The 14,839-nt window shown below is 42.9% G+C and overlaps 1 protein-coding gene across 2 annotated transcripts in view; it reads right to left on the bottom strand.

Moving 5' to 3' along the window:
* Nucleotides 1-14,839, bottom strand: part of LOC137563129 (zinc finger matrin-type protein 1-like) — a 72,050-nt gene that overhangs the window by 17,390 nt on the left and 39,821 nt on the right. For both annotated transcript variants that reach the window (XM_068275208.1, XM_068275217.1), the window contains exon 4: nt 4,544-4,736. In XM_068275208.1, coding sequence (XP_068131309.1) covers nt 4,544-4,736 — 193 coding nt within the window. The remainder of the gene's footprint in view (nt 1-4,543; nt 4,737-14,839) is intronic.

Here is a 14,839-nt window from a genome sequence, read left to right as displayed (position 1 = left end):
AAATTTATTGAATCTACTGAAAATCAGTGTCACAACATGTCAGCTGATTCGATGTTTAATCGATTTCAGGACGAAATTGGTCAAAACCATCAGAGCAGTGCAGTGGCATAGTGGTTAGCCTTGCAGCGCTGGGTCCCCGGTTCGAATCCCAGCCAGGTCAACATCTGCAAGGAGTTTGTATGTTCTCCCCATGTCTGCCTGGGTTTCCTCCTGGCACTCCTGTTTCCTCCCACATCCCAAAAACATATAGATAAGTTAATTGGCTTCCCCCTAAATTCCCCCCTAGACTATGATACATGCACTACACGATACATACATAGACATGTGACAATGGTAGGGACTAGATTCTGAGGGACAGTTAGTGACAAGATATAATCTGTACAGCGCAGCGTAATATGTTGGCACTATATAATTAAATAAATAGGACAAGCTGGAAAATCTCGGTTGCGCGTGCTAGATCAGTTGCACGCTAATAACGGCGTGCTATATCGCAATAACCGACGTACACAACAGACTCCCATCTGCTGTCCCCTCAAAAGTTAAAAGTCGTCCCCCATTCTATGTAAATTCTCACCTGTCTGCTGCTGCGATTCCCAGCCTGCACCACCATCACCCCCCTGTTAACTGTGATGTCGCGGATGTCGCTATCCGCACTATGGGACACGTGAGAATTTACAGAGCCCTAGCAGGGGGAGTAGGGAGGACGTTACACTAACACTTGGGGGGCAACAGAGGCTCCTTCACGTATTATCTTCATTAATTTTATTGTAAAGGACAACTGTCATAAACCAAATAAATCTTATAAAACTGCAATGTACAGATAATGCCTTAGTAGTAGGTTTATAGTGGTGTAAACAATTTACTTTTCATATAAATCAGAGCCAAAAGCTGCACTTTACTTTGGGTAAGTTTAAAGGCCCATACACACGTCGGATTTCCGCGAACGACGGGTCGTTTGAACGTCCCGTCGTTCGCCCGCTAAATCGGGCGTGTGTACAGACTGTCGTTCGCTTGATAAGGGTGAGTTTGAGCGATCCACCCTTATCAAGCGAACAACAGTCTGTACACACGCCCGATTTAGCGGGCGAACGACGGAACGTTCAAACGACCCGTCGTTCGCGGAAATCCGACGTGTGTATGGGCCTTTAGGCACTTCAGAACAATCCATTAGCAGAGGGGAGTCTGTGTTTTATGTGAAATTAGCCAGTGCTGATCTCTGCACTCCTCAGAAAGAAGGTCCCTCAACCCCTACCGAGAACTACAGTACTTATTCTGGAAAGCCATAGCGATACGTATCCATAGATTCATTTCAAGCAGTGTCGCTCACAGGATTTGAGCTTGATGGTAATGGGTGACACCTTAATGCTTAGTGAGCTCCTTCTCTAGGCAGTTTTCCTTTAAAAAATATTCATGTGCTCACATTGAGAAACAGAAACAGAAACTTTTATTTCGCCAAGCACGACTGGGTCGTGCCCGGAATTGGGCTTGGCACTTACAGGGTACTGATACACGGTACACAGTAGTTACAGATAGAGGACATGCAGTAGTAACAGAACATTATACAGAAAAACAGAGCATTAAAGAACATGTATGCAGAGGGAGACAATGGCATAAGTTACAATACAATAAAAAAAACAACCAAAAAAAGTACGCTTGAGCTATGTGCAAAGTGCCTCAGTGCGTCTTGGTATTTTGGGGTGGGGATAGGCATTTCCATGGCGAGAGTTCAGGAGGTTGACAGCAGAGGGAAAGAAACTGTTCTTATGTCTTGAGGTCCTGGTGTAGATGGATCGGAACCGGAGCTTCCGGCTCGAGGGGAGCTGATTAAAGAAGCGGTAGCCTGGGTGTGAGGGGTCGTTGGCGATCTTTAATGCTCTGGTGTTCAGCCTGGAGTGGTAGAGGAGGTCCAGAGTGGGAAGGGATCTTCCGATGATCCTCTCTGCAGATTTGATGACCCTCTGCAGTTTGAGCTTGTCGCTGGCGGAGGAGCTGGTGTACCAGACCAGGATGGAAGAGCATAGGACGGATTCGATCGTGGCTGAGTAGAAATTTGTCAGCAGTTTTTGGGCCATACCGAACTTTTTCAGTTGGCGGAGAAAGAAAAGTCTCTGTTGGGCTTTCCTCTGTGTTGAGGTCGTGTTGGTGTTCCACCTCAGGTCATTGGAGATAGTTGTGCCCAGTAGGCGGACACTGGGGACTCTTTCCACTTCCATGCCATCCATGTGGATTGGAGGCGGGGTAGAAGCGCTCCTCCTGAAATCAACAATCATCTCCACCGTTTTTGCTGTGTTTAGGACCAAACCGTTCTCTCTGCACCAGCTGCATATGCTTTCGACCTGGTGGCGGTACGCCTTCTCATCGTTTTTGGTGATGAGACCCACAATGGTCGTGTCATCGGCAAATTTGATTACTTTTACCGAGTCCGAAGTGGATTTGCAATTGTTCGTATACAGAGAGAACAGGAACGGCGACAGGACACAGCCTTGTGGGGCCCCTGTGTTGGTGATCCTAGGTTGTGAGGAGATGGTGCCTAACCTAACGACCTGGGACCTGTTGGTGAGGAAGTCCGTGATCCACAGGCGTAGGGTGGGGTGGACTCCTAGCGCAGCGAGATTGTCCTGAAGTATTTTAGGGCTGATAGTATTGAATGCTGAGCTGAAGTCCAGTAGGAGGATCCTGGCGTAGGAGTCCGGTCTATCCAGGTGATCATAGACGTGCTCCAAGCAGATGTTGATGGCGTCATTTGTGGACCTGTTCGCTCTGTACGCGAACTGGTGCGAGTCCAGCAGTCCCTCAGTAGAGTGCTTAAGGAGAGGTAGCACCATGCTTTCAAGATCACGGATGTAAGTGCCACGGGCCTGAAGTTGTTGAGGTCGAGGATGCCCTGCTTTTTGGGGACCGGGATAATGGCAGACCTCTTAAAGCACGCAGGAACTTTGCCCTCCTGGAGGGACCTCGTGAAGATGGAAGAGAGGGTGGGAGCGAGCTGGCGAGCACAGGTTTTCAGGCAGGCTGGCGACACACCGTCCGGACCTGAGGCTTTCCTAGCATTTAGCCTTAGCAAGTGTTTCAGTACATCCTCCTCCCTCACTGATGGTGGGGGTGAGTAAGGGCCTAGGGCTACCGTGGCAGATTGTGCAGGTGGCTGTGGGAGTCCTGCAGGTGCTGGCTGACTCTCGAATCTGCAGTAGAAGTCACTGAGACTCTCGGCAAGCTCAGAGCTCGGTGTGGCGTGCTGAGGGGGGGGGCTTGTAGTTGGTGGCAGCCTTCAGTCCCTTCCACATTGTGGTTTGTTTGTACAGATCTGCCTCTTAAAGTGTGTATTAACGGTTTGACATGTTTTAACGTATGCACGATTTTTGAGGAAAGAAATTCTCTGTCATGGAGTGTTTACATGGCTCAATTGCCCTCAGCAGGTTTTGCAGATATCCATTCAGGAGCACTGGAGAAGTTAATCAGTGACTTAGTATTGATTCACAAAGTGTTATTTACAAAGGCTAAAGACAGGCTGCATAGCACTGGTGTAGCTCTATACCTCTCTTTATAGAAGAGAGAATGTTTGGTTTGCTCCAGTTCACCATGGATATTTCCAATCACTATTAGAAAATTCCACCAAATTGTTGTTTTTTGCTGACAAGTTGACATGTCCTTGGATTATTTGGCTAACCGCCTAGATTTGTTTTCCTTTTTATTGAGGAAAATGTTTTAGGCTAGGTTTACAGTTGGATGTTGTGTTCCCCTTACGGGGAGGTCCGTTTGTGAAGTTTTCTGAAGTTAGGGCCACCCAGGGTGTACGAGAAATATAGCTGCTGGGAGACTTTGGCGCAGGATATAGCCGATATACGGCTTACCCTGTTCCTGCCCCAGCGGTGTTAATTACTATTCCCCCTCCAGGTCCATGTGGATGGTGGGGAATGATGTAATTCGGCCTCCAGCTATTGCTCGCGGCCGAATTAAAGTGTTTTAAAAGTAACTTCAGGTCAGTCTTCTTACGGCGCCAAAGTTACTTTATGTAATTCCTATTACGGTCTATGGTGGCGCTGACTGCGCTCAAATCTCCGGCACTGTAGTACATGTGTTCGCACACAGGTGCTCAGTATGCTTTAATATGTTCTGTACGGCTCCTTGGCAACAGGAGGCTGAAGGTGGTGACAACCTGTCAGCTGCTCCTCTGTATCGGAGGCCCCCCTATAGAGTTATATGTGACTGTGGCTGTATATTGCTCAAGAGGTCAGTCACTGACAACTAAAATCTCCCACCTCCTGCCCAGTCCATGGAGAAAAACAGGCGGCTTGACAGAAAGCTGAACAACATTTCTGTAAAGTGCTCATTCCAAATCTAACACTCAAAGCAATCACAAACGAATGATTTGGGTGACAGGAATTTCAAATACATATTTAGCTCAAGTGTATAAATGTAAGGCCCTTTGACAAACTGGAGGCTGTGGATTATAATGAGACCGCAGTTACTGATGTAGAAGTATGCTATTGTTACAGCACTTACTATCTTTTTATATAGCGGTGGCAATGCAAGGTTTCCTCACCTTTTTCATCCTGTGTTGTCTGTGAGGGATCACTGGCTTCTGCAGTCCATTCACTCTGTTCTCCGGAGAACTGCTTTAACTTCTTGCAGTGAATCTTCCCCACATAGTGTGACTGGGCAACTACTGGGGAGCTGAACACCATATTGCATAGGCTACAAAACTTGTTTCTGTCATTTGCAACTTCCTGATCCGCCTAAACAGAAAAAAACGAATATTAGAATCTTGGCATAAAGCTTTATCAGGTTATAATGCAGGAGTGAGTGTTTATTTCGACCCAGAGTGTAGCCATGCTTCTCACTGAATTTATAAAGCATGCACTATTTTAGAATAAAAATCATAATACAGCCTATATGCCTGAAACCGCCCTATCCAAGACTTAATGAGACACAGAAGCGGAAAAAAAATTATGATATAATGATTTGTATGTGTAGTACAGCTAAGAAATAAAACATTAGGAGCAGAGACATAAGTCTAATATTGTTTCCAGTACATGAAGAGTTAAAGAGTAACTGTCAGGCTGCAAAAGCCAATTTAAACCTCTATTCTCCCGTGTTAAACAGTTTAGAAGGAAGCCAAAAAGGCAATACTGAAGTTAAAAATCTCTCTTACTATGATGTGTGATGAACAGCTAGGCTGGTTATTCCCAAGCTCTGAAGGAGGCCGGCAGGACGTATAACAGATACTGCAAAGCATTCTGGGGCTGCCTCTTTTCCCCACTGCAGTACCTTGGGTCATCCCCTTCATTTCCCTATCATGCCCTAAGGCTGCTTTCATTCACAGTGAGAAGTTACAGGCTCATGTTACAGCAGCTTGTAACAGCAGCCAGCACTGAAAAATCATAGGGCACATGTTCCGTTAGAGTATACTGCATGAGTCCGCTATTGTTCCTAGCCACATGGCTAATTAATATTCACTGCATAGTAATGTTGTCCATTAGGATCTTTTTTGTGAGTCGAATCATCAGGAAGCAGGGAGGATATGACATCACAATTGGCTTCATAGGAGACAGACAAACATGGAACCTGCCATGAGCTGTCAGGAGCATCATTATCTGCAAATACTATATAAACATTCTGTGAAATCCAAATGTGGACAGTGAAATGCATATGTAATGTAAGTACAGCCAATATTTAGCTACTGATATATGTGTTTTTTTTCTCTGAGACCCTATACCTAACAGCTCCTCTTTAAGAAACTCCAGTTATCTATGGAAAAGAGCCATTGAGCTTCACGACTTTCAAAGTCGCAGAGAGCTCAGTCTTCTGAAGCTTATTATCTCAAGTGTCAGTCACTGTATTGTTTTTTCTTCTGCAGAGGATAGTTCAAAAGTTCAGTAGCCTGCTCTGTTAAATAATTTAGAATGCTGAGTAGTGTGTAAACTGCAAATATTACAGAATGATGCAACATTGTAAAAAAAAAACAACAACTATATAACTGAAAAAAATATGAGAATTTTTTTTTGCTACTAATGTTCCAGTAAGTATCCGTACTACCCAACCAATTCAATAGATTATTTTTTTTTTTTGCTTCAGTTTCTCTTTAAAAGGGACTCAGAGTTGAAATTATTAAAAAGGAGTTATACATACCTGGGGCTTCCTCCAGCCCCATCTGCTCGGATTGCTCCCACGGCTTCGGGAACCGGGTCCCACCACTTACGTCAGTCGGCTTCAGTCTACGCAGGAGCGCGTGGGAGAGATGACATGCGGATGGGGCCTGGAGGATGCCTCAGGAATGTATACATCTTTTTAATAATTCCAGCTCTGGTACACTTTAAAGACGAACTTTAACCCAGGATTGAACGTCCCCAATCAGTAGCCGATACCCCCTTTCCCATGAAGAATCTTTACCTTGTCTTGGTCTGCCCATTTTCCCTTGTCTGGCAGCAGTAAATTTAACCACTTTGAAACCCTTGCTACGCTTATCTACTCCCCACAGAACTTTACCTGGGGCTCAGGGGAGTAGATAGGCGTACTTGTGGTAAACAGTGTGCTGTATGCCCAATAAGCTATTTGATAATGTATATAGGGTATCATTTTAACCGTGACAAGTGAGAGAATAGATTTTGTGGTGTTTGACAACTGAGGGATAAGTCATGTGATTTTTTTTTACCGGAAAACTGAATGAAAAGGAATAAAACGGTTATTTTAATGTACTCTATACCCCCAAATAAATACTTGTAAAAACAACAAAAGTGACAGCATTGAAAAGAGAATACATAGTTACCCTAGGGACTTAGCTTTTAAAATATGTATGCCATGAGAGTGTATTACTGTTAATCATGAAGAAAAGGGCTTTTAATTACTGATAGAGTATAATGAGAAAACAAAAAACACAAACCAGAAACTAATATATTTTCGCCATACATTGTACTAGGAACATTATTTAAATGTTGAGATAACCAGGACAAATTAGCAAATAGAATGTGTGTGTTTTACCTATGGTAACATTGTTTATTTGAAAACTATAGTGGATGGAAATGGAGAAATAGTGTGTTTTTTCTTTTTTTTCCTCATTTTTCCCTTTAAAATGCACAGATAATAACATAATTACTAAAAGCAAATATCACCCTCACAAAGCATAATTTGTGGCAAAAAAAACGATATAGATCATTTACATCTGATGAGTAGCAATAACGCTATTGGTGAATGAATGGGAGGAGCGCTGAAATGTGAAAATTGCTCTGGTTTTTAAGCAAAAAACCCTGTGGTGCTGAAGTGGTTAATAACCATAAGTATCAATCATTTCTTGATCTATCTTCTATTTTTTTTTACTTGTAATTTTACAATGTATTCATTTATTTCCCCCCCCCCCCCCGCCCCCCCGACTATCTTTTGGTAAAATCCCTCTGTAAGTAAAAGGACATAGTATGCAATCATTTACACAGCTGGAGGAGGATGTCCAGTTCTGTGTGCATCACTCTCAGAGAGAATAGAACTTAAAAACTGAAGAACATGTGCTTGGAGAAATTGCTTTCTCTCCTGTTGAGGTTGAAGAAGATATTGGGGAGATCAGTAAGAAGTGACACACAAAGCAGGGGCACCAATAGATACAAGCCCAGCTGTGGAGTTGGAGTCAAGATGTCAGAAATTTTTGGGTAGCTGGAGTCGGTGGTTTCATAAAGTGAGGAGTCAGATGATTTTTGTGCTGACTCCACAGCCCTGGATACAAGGCTACATTCCCCATAATTCCATTACAGTTGAAGCTACATGTCTACACAAGGAGGCCAGACTCTGTAATTCACAGCAAGTTGGTGTGGGGTATATTAACCACCCTGGCGTTCTGATTAAATCGCCAGGGTGGCTGCGGGAGGGTTTTTTTTAAATAAAAAAAAAACTATTTCATGCAGCCAACTGAAAGTTGGCTGCATGAAAGCCCACTAGAGGGCGCTCCGGAGGCGATCTTCCGATCGCCTCCGGCGCCCAGAATAAACAAGGAAGGCCGCAATGAGCGGCCTTCCTTGTTTTGCTTATATCGTCGCCATAGCGACGAGCGGAGTGACGTCATCGACGTCAGCCGACGTCCTGACGTCAGCCGCCTCCGATCCAGCCCTTAGCGCTGGCCGGAACTTTTTGTTCCGGCTGCGCAGGGCTCAGGCGGCTAGGGGGGCCCTCTTTCGCCGCTGCTCGCGGCGAATCGCCGCAGAGCGGCGGCGATCAGGCAGCACACGCGGCTGGCAAAGTGCCGGCTGCGTGTGCTGCACTTTATTTGATAAAAATCGGCCCAGCAGGGCCTGAGCGGCAGCCTCCGGCGGTGATGGACGAGCTGAGCTCGTCCAGACCGCTCAGGAGGTTAACACCCCATTTCTGCTAAGAGGAAGTAGCAAGCTCTTAGATCTACATGGATAGTTGCACAGCTGTAGCAAACACAGCTATGCAAATCATTTTTAAATTTAAAAATCATCTGCTCCAAATGTTATACTTACAATTTACGCTTAACAGGTTTGCTTTCATAATCTGCCTTGTTCTATTTTTTGGGGATTTAGTTAGGCTTTAAAATTAAAACTAGACAATTGGCTCCTTTGTGCACAAGAAACATGCTGTCAACATCTACAAAAGGCAAATGTAAAATATTCATATACAATACAGGGAGTTCCCAGAGTTATGGACGTTATCCAACAAGGGCATGCCGGTTGTTGGATGATGTAGTGTTACACATACAGGATCTTCTAAAAAAATTAGCATATTGTGATAAAGTTCATTATTTTCTGTAATGTGCTGATAAACATTAGACTTTCATATATTTTAGATTCATTACACACAACTGAAGTAGTTCCAAGCCTTTTATTGTTTTAATATTGATGATTTTGGCATACAGCTCATTAAATCCCAAAATTCCTATCTCAAAAAATTAGCATATTTCATCCGACCAATAAAACAAAAGTGTTTAAAAAAAAAAAATAGTCAACCTTCAAATAATTATGTTCAGTTATGCACTCAATACTTGGTCGGGAATCCATTTGCAGAAATGACTGCTATAATGCGGCGCGGCATGGAGGCAATCAGCCTGTGGCACTGCTCAGGTGTTATGAAGGCCCAGGATGCTTTGATAGCGGCCTTAACCTATTTTGGTTCCTGGACGTAGAAACTACGTCCAGGAACCATGCGCGCTACCGCGCGCTCCCACGGCCGATCGCACGCCTGCACCCGGTTCGTTAGCCAGGCAATCAGTGAATCGGGTTATGGTGCCCGATCACTGATTCCTCTCCCCCGCTGAAAAAGCGACAGCTTCTCTCGGAAGCTGCGTCTTTTCTGGCTGTTACCTCCCCCATGCGTCGCTCTAAAGCGCCATCTTGTGGCCAAAAAATAATACTACAACCAAAAGTAAAAAAAAATTAAAATGAACACACATTTACATTTTAAACCTATTGTTTACATCCCACCCTCCCAAAACTACCCAAAGAAAATGTTTAATATAAAAAAAAAAAAAAAAACCATTACAATAAAAAAAAAAAACATGTAAATATTTACCTAAGGGTCTAAACTTTTTAAATATCAATGTAAAGATGATATACTTCTATATTTTTTTTATTATAAACTTGTAAATAGTGATAGACGTAAAACGGAAAAAATGCACCTTTATTTCCGAATAAAATATTGTCGCCATACATTGTGATAGGGACATAATTTTAACAGTGTAATAACCGGGATATATGGGCAAATACAATACGTGAGTTAATTATGGAGGCATGTATTATTTTAAAACTATAAAAGCTGAAAACCGAGAAAATGATTTTTTCAGTTTTTTTCTTATTCTTCCTGTTAAAATGCATTTACAGTAAAGTGGCTCTTAGCAAAATGTACCCCCCTAAGAAAGCCTAATTGGTGGCTGAAAAAACAAGATATAGATCAGTTCAATGTGATAAGTAGTGATAAAGTTATAGGCTAATGAATGGGAGGTGAACATTTCTCAAGTGAAAACGACGGAACGCAAATGGGTTAAGCTCATCCAGAGTGTTGGGTCTTGCGTCTCTCAACTTTCTCTTCACAATATCCCACAGATTCTCTATGGGGTTCAGGTCAGGAGAGTTGGCAGGCCAATTGAGCACAGTAATACCATGGTCAGTAAACCATTTACTAGTGGTTTTGGCACTGTGAGCAGTGTTGCCAACTCATCCCTTTAATTACTGACACATCTAAGTTATACAGGTTCTGGGGCTATTTGCACATAATCAGTGCCTTAACTGCATCTACCTAGCCACAAAACCTGTATAATTCATATGTGTCAGTAATTAAAGGGATGAGTTGGCAACACTGACTGTGAGCAGTTGCCAGGTTGTGCTGAAAAATGAAATCTTCATCTCCATAAAGCTTTTCAGCAGATGGAAGCTTGAAATGCTCCAAAATCTCCTGATAGCTAGCTGCATTGACCCTGCCCTTGATAAAACACAGTGGACCAACACCAGCAGCTGACATGGCATCCCAGACCATCACTGACTGTGTGTACTTGACACTGGACTTCAGGCATTTTGGCATTTCCCTCTCCACAGTCTTCCTCCAGACTCTGGCACCTTGATTTCTAAATGACATGTAAAAGTTGCTTTCATCCGAAAAAAAGTACTTTGAACCACTGAGCAACAGTCCAGTGCTGCTTCTCTGTAGCCCAGGTCAGGCGCTTCTGCCGCTGTTCCTGGTTCAGCAGTGGGTTCATGCTTCCATCTGATGAAAAGCTTTATGGAGATGAAGATTTCATTTTTCAGCATGACCTGGCACCTGCTCACAGTGCCAAAATCACTGGTAAATGGTTTACTGACCATGGTATTACTGTGCTCAAGTGGCCTGCCAACTCTCCTGACCTGAACCCCATAGAGAATCTGTGGGATATTGTGAAGAGAAAGTTGAGAGACGCAAGACCCAACACTCTGGATGAGCTTAAGGCCGCTATCGAAGCATCCTGGGCCTCCATAACACCTGAGCAGTGCCACAGGCTGATTGGCTCTATGCCACGCCGCATTGAAGCAGTCATTTCTGCAAAAGGATTCCCGACCAAGTATTGAGTGCATAACTGAACATAATTATTTGAAGGTTGACTTTTTTTGTTTTAAAAACACTTTTATTTTATTGGTCAGATGAAATATGCTAATTTTTTGAGATAGGCATTTTGGGTTTTCATGAGCTGTAGGCCAAAATCATCAATATTAAAACAATAAAAGGCTTGGAACTACTTCAGTTGTGTGTAATGAATCTAAAATATATGAAAGTCTAATGTTTATCAGTACATTACAGAAAATAATGAACTTCATCACAATATGCTAATTTTTTGAGAAAATCCTGTACACTGTGAAGCCAACCTTCCGAGATCACTTCCAATCTCTTTATCAAGGCAAAATAAGGTCAAAAGCTTCCTCCTGCAGCAGCCACTCAAACAGTGCACATCGCTTTTCAGAGGTGTCCTCTCAACCAAAGGGAAAATATCCCTTACCACAGTCTGCTCTAGGTTTCTGCAGACAGACTTGGCATTTATCCCTATTTTGCCTTGACAAAGAGATCCAGAGCGATCTTGAAACACTGGCTTAACAGCTTTAAGGTGCCCATACACTCGTCAGATTAGCAGCAGATAGATAAGAAATCCATCTAATGATCTATCTGATGTGTTTTTTGAACATTTTTTACTAGGATAGAATTCCAATAGATTTCAGTTTGAAATCTATTGAAATTCGATCTGATGGCATTTTTTTTGCCATCAGATTTCCATTAGGGCCAATGCAAAATGATAAGCAATCTCATCAGATCGACCTAGATTTTCCACCCTGCCAGTTCGATGGAAATCCATCGAAATCGGCCGTCGATCGGCCAACCGATTTAAAATCGATCAATCGATTTTGATTGATCAGTCGGCCAGAAAATCGGCTGAGTGTATGGGCCCTTTAGTCTAATGAACTCTACATCAAACAAGGATGCACTGATTGTATCTACTTGTTTAAATATCTTGTTTAACCACTTAAGGACTGCAGTCATAAAATCCCTTAAGGACCAGACACTTTTTTCCCCATTCAGACCACTGCAGCTTTAATGGTTTATTGCTCGGTCATACAACCTACCATCTAAATGAATTTTACCTCCTTTTCTTGTCCTCAATACAGCTTTCTTTTGGTGCTATTTGATTGCTGCTGTGATTTTTAGTTTTTATTATATTCATCAAAAAAGACATGAATTTTGTCAAAAAAATGATTTTTTTAACTTTCTGTGCTGACATTTTTCAAATAAAGTAAAAATTCTATATACATTTTTGTCCAAATTTATTGTGCTACATGTCTTTGATTAAAAAAAATCCAATAAGTGTATATTTATTGGTTTGGGTAAAAGTTATAGCGTTTACAAACTATGGTGCAAAAGGTGAATTTTCCCATATAGAAAGCATCTCTGACTTTTCTGAGCGCCTGTCAGGTTTCATGAGGTGCTAGAATTCCAGGATAGTATAAATACCCCCCAAATGACCCCATTTTGGAAAGAAGACATCCCAAAATATTCACTAAGAGGCATGGTGAGTTCATAGAACATTTTATTTTTTGTCACAAGTTAGCGGAAAATTACACTTTGTGACAAAAAAAATAAGAAAAAGTTTTCATTTCTGCTAACTTGTGACAAACAAAAAAGAAATCTGCCACGGACTCACCATGCCCCTCTCTGAATACTTTGGGATGTCTACTTTCCAAAATGGGGTCATTTGTGGGGTGTGTTTACTGTCCTGGCATTTTGGGGGGTGCCTAATTGTAAGCACCCCTGTAAAGCCTAAAGGTGCTCATAGGACTTTGGGCCCCTTAGCGCACCTAGGCTGCAAAAAGTGTCACACATGTGGTATCGCCGTACTCAGGAGAAAAAGTATAATGTGTTTTGGGGTGTATTTTTACAAATACCCATGCTGGGTGGGAGAAATATCTCTGTAAATGAGATTTTTTTTTAATTTTTTTTTTTTTTTACACACAATTGTCCATTTACAGCGATATTTCTCCCACCCAGCATGAGTATGTGTAAAAATACACCCCAAAACACATTATACTACTTCTCCCGAGTACAGCGATACCACATGTGTGGCACTTTTTTGCACCCTAACTTCGCTAAGGGGCCCAAAGTCCAATGGGTACCTTTGGGAACTTGCCCTGGCATTTTAGGGGCCCTAAACCGTGAGGAGTAGTCTTGACAAAAAATAAAATCTTCTATGAACTCACCATACACCTAACAGAATACCTTGGGGTGTCTTCTTTCTAAAATGGGGTCATTTGTGGGGTTCCTATACTGCCCTGGCATATTAGGGGCCCTAAAGCGTGAGGCGTAGTCTTGAAACCAAATGTCTCAAAATGACCTGTGAAATCCTAAAGGTATCCATTGGACGCTGGGCCCCTTAGCGCACCTAGGCTGCAAAAAAGGGCCACACATGTGGTATCGCCGTACTCAGGAGAAGTAGTATAATGTGTTTTGGGGTGTATTTTTACACATACCCATGCTGGGTGGGAGAAATATCTCTGTAAATGGACAATTGTGTGTAAAAATAAATAAATAAAAAATGTCATTTACAGAGCTATTTCTCCCACCCAACATGGGTATGTGTAAAAATATTCCCCAAAACACATTATACTACTTCTCCTGAGTACGGCAATACGACATGTGTGACACTTTTTTTGCAGCCTAGGTGCGCAAAGGGGCCCAACGTCCAATGGATACCTTTAGGATTTCACAGGTCATTTTGAGACATTTGGTTTCTAGACTACTCCTCATGGTTTAGGGCCCCTAAAATGTCAGGGCAGTATAGGAACCCCACAAGTGACCCCATTTTAGAAAAAAAGACATCCCAAGGTATTCCGTTAGGTGTATGGGGAGTTCATAGAAGATTTTATTTTTTGTCACAAGTTAGTGGAAAATGACACTTTGTGTAAAAAAAAAACAAAAACAACAAAAAAAAAAAAACAAAAACCAATTTCTGCTAACTTGTGACAAAAAATAAAGTCTTCTATGAACTCATCATACACCTAACGGAATACCTTGGGGAGTCTTCTTTCTAAAATGGGGTCACTTGTGGGGTTCCCGGCCCTGGCATTTTAGGGGCCCAAAACCGTGAGGAGTAGTCTAGAAACCAAATGCCTCAAAATGACTGTTCAGGGGTATAGGCATCTGCAAATTTGGATGACAGATGGCCTATGAGGGGCCGAATTTTGTGGAACCAGTCATAAGCAGGGTGGCCTCTTAGATGACAGGTTGTATTGGCACTAAAGTGCAGGAAGCGCAGGATGTTCTCAAATCGTGACCTGGACATGGCAGCAGAGAACATGGGCATGTGATGTATTGGGTGCGTAGACTAATAAGACCGCAATACATTCTTTTTGACTAGACTCATGATAAGGAGAAGGCCCCCAAAAAATGTTACGTTCGGAATGTTGGAGTGGCTTCCACCGAAAAGGCTGGACATAGTAGCTTCTTTGATTGGTGGTTGCATATTGTGTGGCATAACGGTGGTCTCGCCACAATTAAGTCGTACCAGCAGTGATCGGAAAAAATAAATTCTGTCACTGCGGTGGGGCGGGTGAGGGTTTGGCCGGGTGATCAGAAGCCCACGGGGGGGAGATTAGGGCCTGATCTGATGGATAGGAGTAACAGGTGGTGACGGGAGGTGATTGATGGGTGTCTCAGTGGGTGATTAGAGGGGAGAATAGATGCAATCAATGCACTGGGGAGGTGATCGGAAGGGTGTCTGAGGGGGATCTGAGGGTTTGGCTGAGTGATCAGGAGCCCACATGGGGCAAATTAGGGCCTGATTTGATGAGGTGTGCTAGGGGGTGACAGGAGGTGATTGATGGGTGTCTCA

Source organism: Hyperolius riggenbachi, chromosome 1 (assembly GCF_040937935.1).
Source record: "Hyperolius riggenbachi isolate aHypRig1 chromosome 1, aHypRig1.pri, whole genome shotgun sequence".
Classification (NCBI taxonomy): Eukaryota; Metazoa; Chordata; class Amphibia; order Anura; family Hyperoliidae; genus Hyperolius; species Hyperolius riggenbachi.
This window is presented reverse-complemented; position numbering and strand designations above follow the sequence as displayed.